This window comes from Phoenix dactylifera, chromosome 2 (assembly GCF_009389715.1).
Source record: "Phoenix dactylifera cultivar Barhee BC4 chromosome 2, palm_55x_up_171113_PBpolish2nd_filt_p, whole genome shotgun sequence".
NCBI classification, from domain to species: Eukaryota; Viridiplantae; Streptophyta; class Magnoliopsida; order Arecales; family Arecaceae; genus Phoenix; species Phoenix dactylifera.
In genome coordinates, this window is record NC_052393.1 from 27702284 (window position 1) to 27719471 (window position 17188).

Below are 17188 nucleotides of genomic sequence, written 5' to 3' on the forward strand. Positions count from 1 at the left end.
GAATGGAGAGTTTAGCGCTTCGCCCACTCTCGTTTCTCCTCTTGATCAGAAAACTTTTTCGTTCTTCAGATGATGGAACTAAGGCAAGTCAAAATCTCTTATGGTCCCTTTTTTTGTCCTAAGGATTGTGAGAACAGATCCAAATTAAACCTTTCTATTTAAAATTCAAAAAAAAAAACAAAAAGACATAGGAGTGATCGCGATACTTTGCCATGCGCCTCCATTTAGTGGATAAACAATTGTGGTCAATGTGGATTCCAAGAGACCTATACAGAGCAGTCTACCAGCCATTCAAGCCGTTCTCAACCATAGTCAGATTTACAGACAGGGAGCGAACCCGCCGTGCATGTTCAACCTCTTGAAAACCCTTTCCATTTTATCCCTTCTTCCTTAGTTGATCGAGTCATCCTCGAGTCTCTAGCACTTTATCTTATCTCTGCTTTCTCATCTCGAGTGGCCGTCGTGCCGCCATAATCGAGCTCCACCATCCAAAAACCCTGGGCTTTCTTTCTCTCCAATCCCTTCCCCTTTTTTTCTTATTTCAAGATCCATCACCACAACCTAGTAGAATCCACATCTTTGGCCAAGGTCCGTTGTCTTTGCCGTTTACCAAAGAGCCATAGATTATTGTCTATGCAACTTTTGGGGAATATTTTTTATTTACTCATGAAGACTTAACAAAGGAAGTTAATTGGTAATTAATAGACTTATTATGTTTGGTTGCAACTTGGAAATAATTAACACAGGAAAAGGCAGTGACATGCAAATAAAAGATAACGGGAAGGGCTATATGCAAAAATTCTATCTTCAACTTTTCTCCATATGTGGTGTGGCCCTTCATGACACGTGATGATTGATTTTGATCGCTTAGATCACTATCAGACGGTCATTGCCAGCTGGAGGGATCTTTTTCCTCTATTCCAACAAAGAAAAGTTATCTACTCCATCTGACTAGTTTCGGGTTCGAGTCCCGGGCAAGAAAAATGCTTCACAAGGTATCTCCAAAGTAGATGGCGATTGATAGGGTCATCCTTGATCGTAATTTCCAGTATGAGTACTGCGTCCAACATGAAACTAGTGATTGGTAGTAAAACATCGCCTGTCCTCTTCATCGATGTCTTTTTATACCTTATGATGACGTCTTTTTATACATTGTCAAGGTGAAAGATCTTTAGGTTCGGCTTTCCGTCCTTGGTCTCGTTGTAGATGAAACCCTCTTATGTTAATTTATTCTGTATTTGCGTGAAGATTGATTAACTCTTCGGATTCTCACTGCACCACAAACGCTCTTGAAGCGCCGGTAAAATACCTTGGAGGTTTCTCCGGCTTAGCAATCCATGAACCGAAGTGCCTCAACCTATAAATTCCTGGGGCCGCATTGGCCGGTATCTCCCATTCAATGGTAGCGAAGCTACTCTTTGAATTGCTGATGCTGCTGCTGTTATCTGCCTTCCATTTAAAGAAGAGGCTGAGGTCGTCGTTGTCGAATGCCGGAACCCAATTCTTCTCTCGTTGCATCTCGACGACGGCAAATGTGCCCTCGGTGAGGAGGTCGTTGCGGGGGTTGGCGCTCCAGAAGGTGGCACTGGCCTTCTCTCCTTTCTTGAGCCAGCCTTGGGGTGGCAAGACGATATCCTGCTTCATGTCTCCGAAGGTGGTGCCGCGGGGCGCGGCGTCGCCGGCGGGGGGAGGCAGGAGGCTGATGAGCTTGGAGGAGAGGTCGGGAGGGGAAGGGTGGCCGCTCTTGGGGAGCTGCTCTCCCTTGGCTAGTAAGGATGCTAGCTTCTTGAATTCTTGGATGTAGGCTGAGAGTGTGTGGGGTCCATATAACGTAGATGCAGCCTGGGACAAATATAAATATAATTAATTTATTATATATTTTAGGATCTGAAGGAGTAATTAATTTATGGATGCTAGACCTTGGATCCTCTAATCTTTGATTAAGTTTCTAATCTACTATGGAAAAAGATGCTAATTAATTTACATTAAATGGAGAGGTTTTGCACCATTCGTGCATCAAGAATCGTAAAGATGTGCGATATAAAGACGCACATACATCCCACACGCATTGATGGTTGATTTTATATGTTGATCATAGGACGGTCCAAGTGCTTATCCTTTTTACTCTATTCAAAAGCCCAAGGGTTAAGATCTTTTGCACGGTGTGCGGGCCGTACCATAGAGGTGGCCACCATCATGAGATGAATGGTACATTATTTGATGGCCGTCCATCTTCTGATGGTGGCTATTGAAGGTTGCATCACTCTATGGTGCAGTCCACACACACACACACACATACATACATGCCTAATAGTGGCCCAACTGTGAGAAAAAAAATATTTGATCACTATTCTAACACTTTTGAATCATTTGTCCATTTCAATGTTAGCTTAGCATTGCTTAGTGTGCAAATGGCTTAATTTGCATCTAGATGACTACACTAGGATGCTGATGAACTATTGACTGAGAGGTTCGGAGCTCAATTCTAGATGCCCATACAAGCCTGTGTGGAGCTCAATTCAATTGATCCTATGAGTAGAACCCTTATCCAATATGAGATCCGCTCCTCTGTGCCAAGGAAGGTGATGGCTTTGGACCCTACAGAGGTGGTTTAGAACTTTTAATTTCATTATATATAGTGCTGGTACTAGGATATTTCAAACACAGAGCCTGATAGGAAAAGGTCGAGATTAATTCTTTCTTTTGAATACTTGCAGATCTATCTGAACTTTCAAATGAATGGTAATCACATATAGCATAAGGCATAAGGTTAAGATAAACTGATAGTTGTCCTTTTCACAAAAAAATTGGTCAAGACCTATGCATGGTTACATAGAACTTGCTTTCCTAAATCATCAAAGAAAATTTTACAGTTTTGATTATTTGCAGGATGTCTCATCAGTAGAAATCCATATAAATATTAGAATATCAATAAAATCGATTGAATCCTTCTTTTTTGTTGCTTTGTAAGAGTTCATGGAGGAACGACCGAGAGAGGCTGAATCAATCAATAGATTTAATTCTAGAATTATTAAGAAACAGGCTTTATCAGTCTAATGCAATAACCTATTAGCCCAGACCTTCCTTTAACCTATAGGCTAACTTGAAGTTTTTGTCTAGATAGCCTGGATCACTGTAGCCTAACTGGTTTAGATTGAGGTAGCACATAAGTTTTGATCTTAATTTTCATGGTAAGTGCACATATGCATACCTCGTATCTTTGTTGTTTGTACTCTTCAAAGGTTGCCACATACTGTGAGTATGCATTTGAAAGGCCAGCAATCACAACATGAGTGCTTTCATCAAACTCTCCACCCCCACTGCTTATTAGTGCTGACTTCACTGCCTCCCTTAATCTCCTTCCAGCCATTGTAGTGAACTCTACAATGCTCCACCAACACATTGTTAATTATCACAATATAAACATAATATAATCTTCCTCTAACAATATAAACATAACAATATATTCTCTTACCTCCAGGAACCGAGAGTATGACTAGCTTCCCTATCTTTAGTATCTGAACAGGTAGAATCGCTGGCTGATATTTTGTCAAGAAAGAAAATGAAATCAAGACAGTAAAATATTAATGATCAGGACCCAACCATGTTTATATTAATTAGTCCTCATTGTATATTTTATACACACAAGTTCCTTGTTTTCTAAATAACTATATGCATATCTTATACACAGGAGTTCAGGATTCTGGAGGACTTACAGCCCAAGCATAGGGTATGAACATCTCCCCAGTGCTAAGCAAGACTGCCTTGGGCTTCTGGCACTCAACTTGCTGCGGGCTTGGCTCTTTGAGAAAATCCCTGACCTTCTTCCAGTATTCATTAATCTAATTATATGTAACATTACCAGCTTAGTAAACTTGCGATCTACATCTCTTCTTTATAGGGACTTGCTGCAGTGCATTTACTCACCTCAGTGTCTCCTTGTTGGAATCCAAATACCCCAGGGCCATCCGTGGTACCTGCAGCAAATCCTGGGCCAAGTGCAGCAGGACATGTGTGTGCCTTCCTCCCTCCTCCCAACTCCACCTGAAGATTAGTAAAATTGAGATACGTGTGACGGTAGTCCACACTCCCGCTTAGCTCCTCTCTTGCAGTATTAAAAAGGTCGATGGCTCTGATGAATTGCCTCTCTCCAATGATTCTAGTGCTCTTTATCTCATCTGGGTATCTAATTATTAGGTAACACAATAGGAGTTACGCAATCAGGAAGCATATATATATAGTTGTGAATGGAACCTACGTACTCCGATGATAGGAAAACTGAGGAGAAAAATTAAGTTGGTGGAGTTTACCCCGGGCCACGGCCTACGCAGAGTTGATCATTTCCATGGCAGGATGAGTGATTGAAGTCACAAGGAAGGCCACTGTCGAGGCAGAAAGCACCCAAGACATTGGGAGTGACATCACCCACATTGGACTGGCAAAATGCCCCTACAAACTTGATCTCGCTGTTCTGCCTTACTTTGAAATTTCTACTGGTTGTCTTGCCACATGATTGCCCTCCCGTGGCTTTGATCCCACTTGCTTTCTTCAGGTTGGTGGACTCTACAGCAAATGCTGTTGTTAATAGGTTATAATTCTTATTAATGTATTGTACCTGTACATACAGATCACCATACCATATTGTATAGGTACCAAACCGGTGTGCATTATGGAGGTATACTTATATCGAACCGGTACATGGTACCATACGGAATGTATTGATGAATAAAATGCTACAGGTACAAGGACTGATGCCGAGATAACGAAACTTAGTTTATATATCTTTAAAATAGGCTATCAATTATACTAGTGTCTGTTATATATATATATATATATATATATATATAGTGAAAGGAACATCATGACTCTAATGGCATTAGTTGTAATGGTTTGATTTTATGGTGAAAATGAAGATTGATGAGAATCAGTAGTTCTGTGTTGCACCTGAAAAAAAATGTTTTAGCATCCTATGCAATATGGTAGCAAGGTAGAGCAAGGATGTAAACTCCTCACAGGTTTTACACTAATAATAATCATATATTAATTATGCTTTAAGGTGAAAAATATATAATTAATGAACAACATCGCATTAGAAATTGCAAAATTATATACAAAAATATTTGTAGTGATGTGCTTGTGTAGATGTTGCAACGGTAGATGTGAGAATAGATTATATCTCGTGTAGTGTTATTTTAGACTCGCCAAGAATATGAAGATCAGGAAATATTTTTCTGTCAACATTTTTGACTTTTAATAACCATATATATACACTAATATTGATTTAAAACGTTGTCACTGCTGCATTAATTAAATTACCTGGTTTAATCATAACAGTAGTTTTTGGCTTTTCAGGTTGGGTGCCACTGTTATTGGCAGCAAACCAATCTTCAAATAGCCTGGCAGCAACACCTTTGTTATCCCCACTAATGAGCCTGTTATCTCTGCTCATGGAGGTCCCATGGGTCGCAAACCAATTGAATGCTCCTATGCTCTCCTGACTCTTTCCATCCACAAACTTCAGCAGGGTCATTTCAGTGTCCACATCTCTTGCGTACCGTTCTCTCTCCTCAGGTGGGTTGAACAGATAGGCACTGGGGCTCCTATTAATTCCTGCATTTGCCACATCTCCTGCATGACAAAAAGCCAACCACTGTTAATGATCATGTCACCAATATTCTTCTTAGTCATGTTAGGACGTTCTACATATAAAACTTGTCACAGAAAGGACACAATCCAGTAGTTCCAGCATTATATTGTTGAGAGTTCCATGTACATGGTTCATGGGCAGGCGTTTGCCCTACTGGCGATGCAGATTCTAAAGCCCTGGAAAAAAAAAAATATCTTTCCCCTAAAGCTGTAAAAGTATCTTCAAATGGGGATTCATAGTAAAATAAAAAATAGGAGTTATCGATAGATATAGAAATAACTTTTATTCTCTATTTTATATTTTTTAATTTTGATTTTGATATTTTTTTATTGTCTATATTAATATGTAAGAAAGCTAGATAATTTTTTTATTTTTTCTAATTCTAATTCTTCGGTGGAAAAAATTTACTTTTTTTATCCTGTTGATAGAAAGTTTGTGCTTACTAATCATAAACAGAGGTAAGATAAAAAAATAGATTTGGAGAAAAAAATAACAAGTAATTACCTGGAACTTCTAACTTTTGTTACAAGTAGAACTTATGTAATCAAAGAAAACACCAATTTTTTTTATTATGATGAACTAAATACTTGTTTGCCACAAATAACTGAATTTAGTGCTATACTTTATTAATTTTTTGAATTTTGATTCAAGGAAAATGGTTAATTTTTCCATCATTTATATAAAATGATTGGCAGCATCCCCATCATAATATATTCACATAAATTATAGGTATGCTTCTTGGTGGAGAGTATTTGTTGCTCTATATATAGCTTGTTAAATTCGAAAAATGGCAAGATGGAAACATGAACATGAGTTTGGATGCTATGATATACCATGTTATGCATCCTTTAATTACAACAAGGCGCCCCCATGGCTAAGAAATGGAGATGGGAGATAGGAGAACAGAAGAGATCATGTTTCTCAGAGATACGACCATCCATATGGGGTTTTAATGGTTTCTATATATCATTTTCATAAGATTATTTCTGTGATAGCATCATGTTTATTTGCAAGGTTGTAGGGTCCCTCTCCAACTAAATTAATGATCCAATGCTCCCTTACAGGTTGTATCTTATGCATCATAATGCCATGATCTAGCAAAATTATCCTTGTGAAATAGCCCATAATGCCATGACCAGCAATATTCCAAAACATGAATTAATCAAATAATGTGTAGTTTATTGAGATTACTTAGAAGATAATAAAGGTGTTATTTTTGGGATAATTTACAGCATTATAGATAATTTACAGCAGTTCCTTTTTCAGTTATGGATTTATAAGTTGTAAAAAGGGATATAATTAACAAGTAAGAAATTTAAACTGATTCAAATCTTGAATGAACTGCAGGTGCTGGTTTCCTCCATTGCAAAGTGGCATTTTTTTTTTTTTTACCACTTTGATGCTGATCTCTTTGCAGTTACATAGAGGAGCATATGATAAATATTCTAGTACACCTGTGAGGAGGGCTTTCATCAAAATTATCAAATATAATCGAAGTCCATGCCCTTATGTTAACAACATATGTCAAGTGAATCCTAATATGAAACATCATCTCTTTCATTCTCTTTCTGATGAATAACAATGATCTCTTTTATATGTGAATTTTTTTTAAAAAAAAATTGAATCATCAATTGCGTATGAACAAGGAGTCTAAGGCTGCTATCATAAATCAAAATGTACAACATGATTTATGTATGACACAAGTTAGTAAAAGGAAACAATAAGATTTAACTTATAGTTCCTGTACCTTTGTTGATGAAAATGGACCCTGGCCTGAGGTTTTCATGAGCTTGGACAATGGATTGTTCTATTGCACTGACTATGACATCAAATGATTGCTTAACAAATCCAAGAGAGGTTACAGAGTACACAACATACTGCAAGTAGCCCCCCGGTCCGGCATGAGTGTGAGTGCCACTGATTGCTATATTATCCTCATTGTACAAATCACCATACCTAAATTTGTTTACAGACAAGCATATATAGATTAGCTAGCTACTCCATCATCTATATATCCACTTTAATCTCTTTAAAATCCAAGGCATTAGTAGATTACCTTGATCTAAGCCTCTCTAGGACTTTGATGGTGACTAACTGAGAAGCCATTCCAGCATCAAGGTTCACAAAAGCCAGCCTTCTTCCATTTGGAGATTCGGCGACGACGAACGCCCGAGCACGTAACCGGAAGTGAACGCCGGAGCTGACCTGATCCATGTTGGCATAACCCATCATGTTCACGCCGGCCGCAGGGCCTGTCATGTCGTAGCTTCCTACCCCGATTAGATATTCGCCATTTGATAAGCTCGCATTGTCACAGAGGATACTGCATGTTAAGATGGCTGCAAACATGGGTATATAGTAACTCTTCAGAGGTTTCATGGCTGCCTAGTTTTTCTTTGCTAGTGATACTACTGTTATCAGGATAGGAAAAAGTTGGGCATTTTTATAATGGAATTATATGCTGTTTTGGATGGAATCTTTGTTGCTTTGTTGCTATTTGTTTTCTTAGCTTTGGGTGACATGATTCAAGAGGCTGCTTTGTTTGTTAGCTTCGGTGTTGAGTTGGATGATGCTCACCTTCCTTGGTTGTCCCGAGGTCTTGATCATCTAAATTTTTTTCTAAAAGACTATTTTGTTGCTGGGGAGATTTGTCTGGAGATATCTAGGGATGGATGTTTTGACATAGCCATCTTTACTTGATTATGGAATCTAAAGTTCCTGTTTTGTGGTTGCCTTTGTATCAAAAAATCTCTTGATTGGGCCTTGGCCAAGCAAAGCATTTCAATCTTAGGTGCTGACCACTGTAGTCATATAATAAACAGCATTCTTGCGTATTTACAACTAATATATATTTCCCAAATCCATCTCAGATTTTGTTTGTTTTTATAAAATGACAGAAATTATTACTAATTTTTTTGATAATGCTCGAGGGATTCATTGATCTAATCATGGTTCATTCCTCAAGCTAAGCTTGGGCCTAATCATGGAGAATTTGGTAATGGGCAGGCAATAGTTTAAACAAGAATTAGTAGCAAACATAATGTGAAGGGAAAAGTTTAAACCAGCCCATTGACATCATTGTGTTGAGAGGGATTCTCTGGTACTTGAGTTTCAAAATTTAACTTGGATTTGAACCATATGGATCACCTAAAGGCCAAGTTTTGAAAGGTGGCATGCCAACCAGGTGTGCTAATAGTTGTTGCATCTAAAACATATCTTCTATGACTACTTCTGGAGATTGTGCATCTAAAAAATTATGGCCTTATTATTTTCATGTATTCAAATCTTTTTTAAATTTCAAAATATGGAAAAGTTTGAGGTTGTTAAAGTGAAAAAGTTTGAAAATGAAAAATTAAAGACAACAAAGAGAGAATGTAGGGGAGGCAAAATGATGGAATCTTCCATGCCTGCTTCAAAAGAAACCAGTCAATTCATCTTACAGCGAAAGTTAGACTCCTTTTGTGTTTTTATTAAAGGGAGATTACTGATTACATGGTAGCACGGTTCTGCTCTGCTCTAAATAGAAGATATCTGAAGTATTATAATTATACAAATAATGCATGACTTGGCAATGCACTGGTACAAATAATTCCCACAAGCAATCCTTGGTAAACACGGTTAGCCCTAAGCTGGCGAAGGAGGAGGATGATCAGGCTGGTGGGGAAGGAGAGGAGGAGGAGGAGGCCGATGGAGGAGCACTGATATCTGAAGGCGGAGCTTGGGAGAGGAGGAAGAGGAAGAGAAGGAGGAAATTAATTAGGTATCCAAAAATTAGGTCTGGCGGTGGACCGAGAGAATCAAGATTGAAATGGGTGGTGGATGGTGTCCAACGGTACTTATTAGTATCGTCTTATAAACGATCTACATGTCTTTCGATAATGCTCATCTGAAAAGCATCGAAAAATGAGATGTTTTTATTAATGTCGTTAATCATCGTCGTTGATAAAAAAGCATCATGATGTTAATTGCCGACATTTTCCCCTAGCATTGGTATAAAAGAGTTGGCAAACCCATTTTTCCCTATAGTGATTCTACCCCTAACCATGATTAAGAATGCATTAACTTTGTTGCATGATATACACCTTACTAACATGCAGGATACACATAGTATGCATTCGGTAACTTACTTTGTAGAATGTTTCTGACTGTATAAAATTTTTTAAAAAAATAATAAAAGGATAAAGATAAAGATAAATGCTCCAGGCCCCATAATGCTAGTCCTAAATTATCTTTCAGAGTAATTTGCATTCAATTAATCTTACTAAGAGGGAATTGGATATATTTCTATACCCATTAAAATCAAAATTTTATTTTAATCTAAGAGGGAATTAGATACATTTCAATACCCGTTAAAATCAAATTTATCTTTCTTGCCAAAGCCTAGCACCTTCCACATCGAAAGAGAGAATCCTCCCTAAAAAAAAAAAAAGCAATCGCCAACACATTAAAGCCCCAAAACCAACCCACCAACCAGCTGATTTCTTCTAAATGCCAGTCCCTTCCGGAACGAAGAGGACAAGCTAAAACACATTCACTTGTCACAGTCTAAGTTTAGAGTAAACATAAACATACTAAACAATCATATCACTAATAGGTATGCGTGCACAATGAAGCAAGTACATCAATACTCCCATGTCCTTCTTGCCGACTGGCAAAAAATTACATCAAATAGGAAGTACATACCTAAGCACATATCCAACAAGGAGGGACCAGCAAACTACCAACCCAACAAACAAACATTGACAAACCCAAAACATTTCATGATAAACAGCAAAAGCAGAAAACAAACATCAAAGATATATATCAATAAGCTTTTCTTCTAGGGGCTGCCACTAGTCTTCTCACTCTCCTCCCCACCATTCTTGTGATAGCCGGGTATCTTCTCCATGATCTTCCCCAGTATGCCCTTCTTCTCCTTCCCATCTTGTCCATCAGCTTCATGCTCCTTCTCATGGCCGGTGCACTCTGCAGCTGGGGCCGCAGGGGGGGCGGCGGCGGCGGCAGCCTCCTCAGGCTTCTTGTGGTGGCCGGGGAGCTTCTCTTTGATCTTGTCCAGGAAACCTTTCTTCTCCTCCTCTGGGGCTTCCTCCACTTTAAGACTCTCGTTCACCTTCTCCACCTTGACTGCAGTGTCCTCACCTTCGGTGGGCACGGCGGCGACCGCCACCTCCTGCTCGACCACGGCCGGCTTCTTCTCCTCTTCTTCACCTTCCTTCTTTTCACCACCAATCTTCTTCTCGATCTTCTCTTTCAATCCCTTCTTCTTCTTCTTCTTCTCTTTGTTCTCGCCCTCGACTTCTTCCTCATCACTTGACTGCATACCATAAGAAGAACAACACGGAATTTAGATTAGATTAGACAAACTTTCATGGCTGACATGAGCTTAGGCCATGGTCGGTGACCTGATCCAATTACTACAGAAAATAACCATTTTGTCCTTATCCTGTATTTAAAGGATGGATCATTCATGGGCACAGAATGGTCATTTTAGTAAACATGGAGGGCACAAAAGATAAAAGATATATAATAATAACATTAGGCCAACTTACCGAGCTAGAGCTGGTGCTGTGAGACCGGTGGAGCTTTTCAAACAAGCTCTCCTTCTTCTCCTCTTTCTCTTCCTCTATATGAACCTTCTCCACCTTGGTGCCCAGAACGTCCTCTTCTCTCTTCTCCTCGGCCTCCTTCTTCCCCATGAAGTCGAACAACCCCCTATCCTTCACCTCCCCCTCCACCTCCTGCTTGTGCTCCTCCGCCATCCTCCCCAGAAACTTCACTCACACACACCAAATAAGAACAATACAAACAGAGAAATCTTCGATGGCTAAATTTCTGCTAGAAGTCTCCTCTCTTCTTGGCCTTGGATTCGAGATGAGGGTGGGGTGGCGAAAGCAATGGCGTTATATAGAGTTTTGGTGACTGGTGGGGTCGAGGGGAGAGTCGTGGCAACGCGTTACCAACGCGACGGAGGGTGGGAGTTATTAAAAAGAAGGAAGAATTAAAGCGAAAGAAGTAACGATTAAAGAAGAAAGGAGGTGGCGTTCAGGGAGTGGCCTCGTCTTGCCGACAACCAATCAAAATCCCCCACCGCCCATCACGCCCCGGTGGAACGTCGCTTGCGCTCGGTATGATGCCTCGCAGATGAGTTCACACCGCCCGTCCAGCCAGCTTCGTACGCGTTACGTGCATGGATTTTATTGGGTGACGAGATGGCAATGTCTCCGTGTTGTGGTGCTCCTGGGGGAGAGCGGAAGTGATTGGCACGTGGGACCGTTTGGTATGGCCTTTGGTTGCGCGATTCCTCTTCTCTACCGTTCAAAAAGAGAGAGAGAGACGGGGGAAGCCCGAAGGGCAGGAGTGGGATGATGCGAGATCTCAGGGTTGCAAATGTCGGTTGTGTGTCGGCCTTTTCGTCTCTTTCCTGAAAGGTTATCTCCCTCCATTCTCACTCAAGTGAGTGAGACTTTAGGGCAAGAGGACTAAAATATCGTGCCTTGGGCTATAGGAAAACTATTTTGACCACTTGTTACTGAAACAAATGATGTGTTACTACCCATATGGTTCTCTTTCACACTTGTCACCATTTTTATCATTATAATAATTTATAATTAGAAAAATATTACAGAGATTCATTGGTTCGACCAACATCAACGACCTTGTCGTTTGCTGCATCAACCTCCGGTTGCCATACTAGACAGATAACCGATGATCCGACGGGTGATTGGTAGTCGAATTCTTTTACTTCAACGTGTTTTCTTGATCAACTCGTAGTTATCTGGCATTCCAAGTAGCTATCATTTACTTTATATATTGTGTTCGGGTCATTTTGCAGATTGGACGGCCATGAACATAGCAAGTGGCCTGCTTATGGTAATTGCGTGAGACGACAGGTAGCTATCATGTTTTAGAATGGTATATTTGGACCTTTTGTACTCTTTAACCTTAGCCTTTTGACTCTCTTTGGGGCCTCTTAAAAGCAATAAATACTAATTAAGCCTCTAGTTTTCTCTCTGACCGATGGCAATGGGATGGCGTAACTTTGAGTAACATAATCCTTCATCATTGTAATGTGGAGCCCCCTTGCATGGAGTGGTGTCTAAGGAGGAAAACTTTAGGGGCTTTTGCCGAGATCAAAGGTCGGAATTATTATATCTCATGCATGAAACGCTTGATACCTGGGCCTGAGCACATGCTCGCACTGCAAAATGGTACCATGAATCCCAGGATTAGCGTACCATGAACATATTGATTTACTCTGAGAACAGGTCCCATTCCATGGAGGGCGAGGTGGAGTACCGAGATCCCCATCTCGTGACATAATTCTTAGTCTAGGGGTTGATAAAGTTAGGGATACGAATCCAATGCACCCTTTGCTCTCGAGATTTCTGAGCAAGCCAGCTGCCCCGCATGTCGGTGAAATTTTTAGCCAGACCCAAGTCTATTGTTGAGCTGGTGGACCAGTCTAACCATGAACCAACATACACAAATATATCTGTATTACTCTCCTTTTTTTTTTTCTATTTCCTTTTTATCTGTCATGTTGGTTCATGGTTGGACTGATCAACTGATGAGTTAGTGGATCTGATCCAACTAATAATTTTTCTTTTGTAGGAGAGACATGTTTGCGATTTTTACTCTAGAGAGAGAAATAAAAAAAATTTAAAGCCCTCTTTGGATGCACCAATCAGCTGTACGTATGGAGATAAATGAGCAAGTGCCATGTAGGTGGGAGTTACGTGATCTTTGCTGAGCTTGATGGGATTGGACTAGAATAAATTCTACAAAGTATAAAGAAAATAGCTGAAGAAGGAAATTTTGGCTATGATATGGATGCAGAGGCCAAATGACTATGATAGTTGTGACTAACCATAATATAGAGGAGGATGGATCGATTTTAAAGGCATTCCAAGATGCAGAAGACTTTGTTATAGGGCCATCAAGAAAGACGGCCGACCCAAGCCATGCAGAGATAGGTCGAAAATAGTGAAGGATAGATCAAGGCCGATAAATACCATTATCGGTCTAATAGTTGGTAGATCTTAATGATCATGCAGTTGTTAAAAGGTAACTGATGTTAGTAGCCAAAACTCATAGGAGTGGAGACTAGATATAGAAAACAACCGTCGAAAATGGATAGTTATTGTGCTTGAGGGCACTTGTTATATATTAGTATAAATGGTGGAATTATCCTCTATAAAAAAATCTTTTGATAATTAATCTAATCAAATTACCTTTATCTTTATCTCAATTTTTTATCTTAGGAGTAGGCATAACTTAGTTTTTCTACCTTAGCCCAACGCTATATCCCCATCTAATTCGATTACCTTCAAGCGACGGTGTGATGGTAGTGAAAGTTCTTAAAGGTCAAGACATATGGACCACGCTACTCTCTATTCTTCTTTCGATCAATATTTTTCCAGCTAGTGGAACACCAATGATATGCTCGCACATGCACCTACCCCTTCTCTAAGCAAGCTTGGCGTCACACTTTTCGCCAACCAACCGAGTTCCCTGAAATTCCAAATTTTTCAGGATTTTGAGTTCTATGGCTCACCCAAAACAGAATAAAAAGAGCGCCAACAATATTATAATAATATATTATATTACATTATATTATAATAATACATTATATTACATCACAATAACATTATACTATGTAATATTACGTTATATTATAGTACTATTATTATATTATATTATGTCATGTTATATTATATTGTAATATATTATATTAACTTATCTTATTTTATATCATATCATGTCATATCATATTATACTATATTATTAATGCTATATTAATAATATTATAATGCACTATATTGTAATGATTCTATATTACATTATAATATTATATTATACCACTATACAATACCATATACTTTTTTTATTATAATTTTATCATATTAGAATTACTATTTTAGTATTATTACTAGGGGTGCAAATGGGTCGGATCGGGTTTAATCCGATTTTTTGTTCGGATCCTAATTTTGGATCCAGACCCGACCCGATTGAAGATCGGATCGGGTCGGGTCCGAGTTGGGTCCGGATCGGATCCGGATCCGAGTCGGGTCGGGTTCGGGTCCGAATCAGGTTTATTTTTTTTTGTATTTTTGGAAAAAAAATTGGGCAAATCTAATTTGGTCGTATCATAATTATGAGGAGCTGGGTGACCCCATGACTTGAAAGACTTGCCATGGATCTCCAGTCGGACCAGATGACCCCGACTTACTAACGAAGTCGGTCTACAAGCCAAATTTCATATCACACTATTTTTTGTCCATATGACTGATTGGACGGAACTTGGTCTCTCCCAGCTCCCCTCTCACGAGGACAAAAGAAATCCCAGACCTTCTTCCAAAATCCAATTCCATCGCAGAAAACTGGCCCATGACCCATAGGGCTCGTTTGGTTCGCGGGAAGTATTTTCCCTTCTAGGAATATGATTCCTGGGAATCAGATTCCTAGGAAGAGGATACCTAGGAAAGCACTTTTGGCATGTTTGGTTAACCATGGGAAAGTGACAAATTTCCAAAGTGCTTATGTTTGGTTGACCATCCACTTCCCTAGAAAAGTTATGTATAATTCCTATTATGCCCTTAATAAAAATTAGGTCTTTAATGCCTCTTTAATGCTTCTTTAATGCTGAAGGGTCTTTTTGGGAAAAAATAAAAAAGGAGTGATTCCCACCTCATGGGAAAGTAACTTTCCCATGTTTCTCATGGGAAAGACTTTCCCATGAAATGTGGGAATCATATTCCCATGGGAATACAACTTTCCCATCTCTCTCCTTTGAAAACTCCAACCAAACAAGAGGCATTTCATTACTTTCCCGTTGACCACACTTTCCCCCCTCCCTTTCCTGCGAACCAAACGAGCCCATATTGAGTTCGGTGTTCCCTCACTTCCTCCATGTAAAAGTTGAAAAAAACAGAAACAAAAAAACTGAAGGAAAAAAAAAAAAGAAAAGCCAGCTACCGAGACACGACCCAGAGGTATCAACAGTGTAATAGACCGAGAGAGGATCCTGACCGACCAATAGTGCCACGACCTATATAAAAAAAAGAAAAAAAAAACTCTCTTTTGCTTTTCCTCCCTCTCTTTTTCTCTCTTCGGGTCTATTCGGATCGGATCGGATCCATTCGGTAAACCCAGACCCGACCCAGAAAATGATTCGGGTCCAATTTTAGGATCCGACCCGGACCTGCGGGTTCTAAAATTCGGGGTCGGATCGGATCTACGCGGGTCGGACCTCGGGTCAACTCGACCCATTTGCAGCCTTAATTATTACTAAATAAATATTAATGCTTTATACTGATATGAAACTAAAAGAAAAAGTAATAAAGCAATAGAAAATAAAGAGAAAGAAAACACAAGAGAGCATGAGATATAAATGGCTCTTTTATTCTTTCTTACTTTTCACCTCCCGATACAAGATTACATATCATCTATTTATAGGCCAAAGGAGAAAGATCAAAGGCCATAAGATTAAAAGCCATAAATACATTAATTCATCATTAATGAAGAAATTGGAGGGTTACGAGAAGTTGAATAGTCATGGATGAATTCAGATGAATATCCATCTAGAGATGAAGATGAAGAGTCAAGATTTTATAACACTCCCCCTTGGATATTCATCTCTTAAGAATATGCCTCATTAAAACCTTACTAGGAAAAAACCCTGTGGGACAAAAATCCTAGTGAAGGAAAAGAGTATAATATTCTCATTATATGCTTTTCAAACTGTCTCATTAAAAACCTTGCTAGGAAAACCCAATGGGACAAAACCTAGGCGAAGGAAAAAAGAGTACAGTGCATATAAGCCTCCCCCTCTTGTGAGCATGTCAACAAATGGCTCTGAGTTGACACATACCAATCTTCTGTACTAGTTTCTTAAATGTTGTTGCAGGCAATGCTTTGGTGAATAAGTCTGCTAGATTTTCACTTGAGCGAATCTGCCGAACATCTATTTCACCTTTCTTCTGGAGTTCATGTGTGAAAAAGAATTTTGGTGAGATGTGCTTGGTTCTATCACCTTTAATATATCCTTTTTCTATTTGAGCAATACATGCAGTATTGTCCTCATATATTATTGTTGACTTCTCGTTGATTGTTGGAAGATTACATTCTTCATAGATATGTTGAAGCAAAGATCTCAACCACACACATTCTCGACTTGCTTCATGAAGCGCAAGTATTTCGGCATGATTGGAAGAAGTGGCAGTGATAGTTTGCTTTATAGATCGCCAAGATATAGCAGTACCACCATATATGAATAAATATCCTGTTTGTGATCGCCCTTTATGTGGGTCAGACAAATATCCAGCATCTGCATATCCAACCAGTTCCGGTTTTGGTTGTTTTGAATATAATAATCCCAAATCAGTTGTTCCTCGAAGATAACGAAATATGTGTTTAACACCATTCCAATGTCTCCGTGTTGGTGCCGAACTATATCTTGCTAATAAATTGACAGAAAAAGCTATGTCTGGTCGCGTATAGTTAGCAAGATACATTAGTGCACCAATTGCACAGAGATACGGC

At 39.3% G+C, this 17188-nt stretch overlaps 2 protein-coding genes across 2 annotated transcripts; both read right to left on the reverse strand.

Annotated features, from left to right (window-relative positions):
* Positions 1-1269: 1269 nt before the first annotated feature.
* LOC103708734 (neutral ceramidase 2-like) lies at positions 1270-8026 on the reverse strand. The gene is made up of 9 exons (XM_039123989.1): positions 7704-8026; positions 7395-7603; positions 5317-5628; positions 4311-4575; positions 3928-4186; positions 3717-3842; positions 3476-3539; positions 3212-3381; positions 1270-1842 (listed from the first exon to the last, which is right to left on the reverse strand). The coding sequence occupies exons 1-9, from the start codon at positions 8024-8026 to the stop codon at positions 1270-1272; spliced, it is 2301 nt and encodes a 766-aa protein (XP_038979917.1).
* A 2178-nt stretch (positions 8027-10204) lies between these two features.
* LOC103708703 (dehydrin DHN1-like) lies at positions 10205-11622 on the reverse strand. Its single transcript, XM_008793759.4, has 2 exons — positions 11197-11622; positions 10205-10961 (listed from the first exon to the last, which is right to left on the reverse strand). The coding sequence occupies exons 1-2, from the start codon at positions 11404-11406 to the stop codon at positions 10467-10469; spliced, it is 705 nt and encodes a 234-aa protein (XP_008791981.2). The 5' UTR covers positions 11407-11622; the 3' UTR covers positions 10205-10466.
* Between the last annotated feature and the right edge of the window lie 5566 nt (positions 11623-17188).

What these genes read in the sequence shown, in the direction of transcription:
- LOC103708703 (XM_008793759.4), bottom strand. Translation starts at nt 11,406, where the DNA reads ATGGCGGAGGAGCACAAGCAGGAGGTGGAGGGGGAGGTGAAGGATAGG. An exon ending in ACAGCACCAGCTCTAGCTCG is followed by an intron (nt 10,962 to 11,196) that starts GTAAGTTGGCCT and finishes TATGGTATGCAG; the next exon opens with TCAAGTGATGAGGAAGAAGT.
- LOC103708734 (XM_039123989.1), bottom strand. Translation starts at nt 8,026, where the DNA reads ATGAAACCTCTGAAGAGTTACTATATACCCATGTTTGCAGCCATCTTA. An exon ending in TCATACCCTATGCTTGGGCT is followed by an intron (nt 3,540 to 3,716) that starts GTAAGTCCTCCA and finishes ACAAAATATCAG; the next exon opens with CCAGCGATTCTACCTGTTCA. An exon ending in CATACTCTCGGTTCCTGGAG is followed by an intron (nt 3,382 to 3,475) that starts GTAAGAGAATAT and finishes GGAGCATTGTAG; the next exon opens with AGTTCACTACAATGGCTGGA.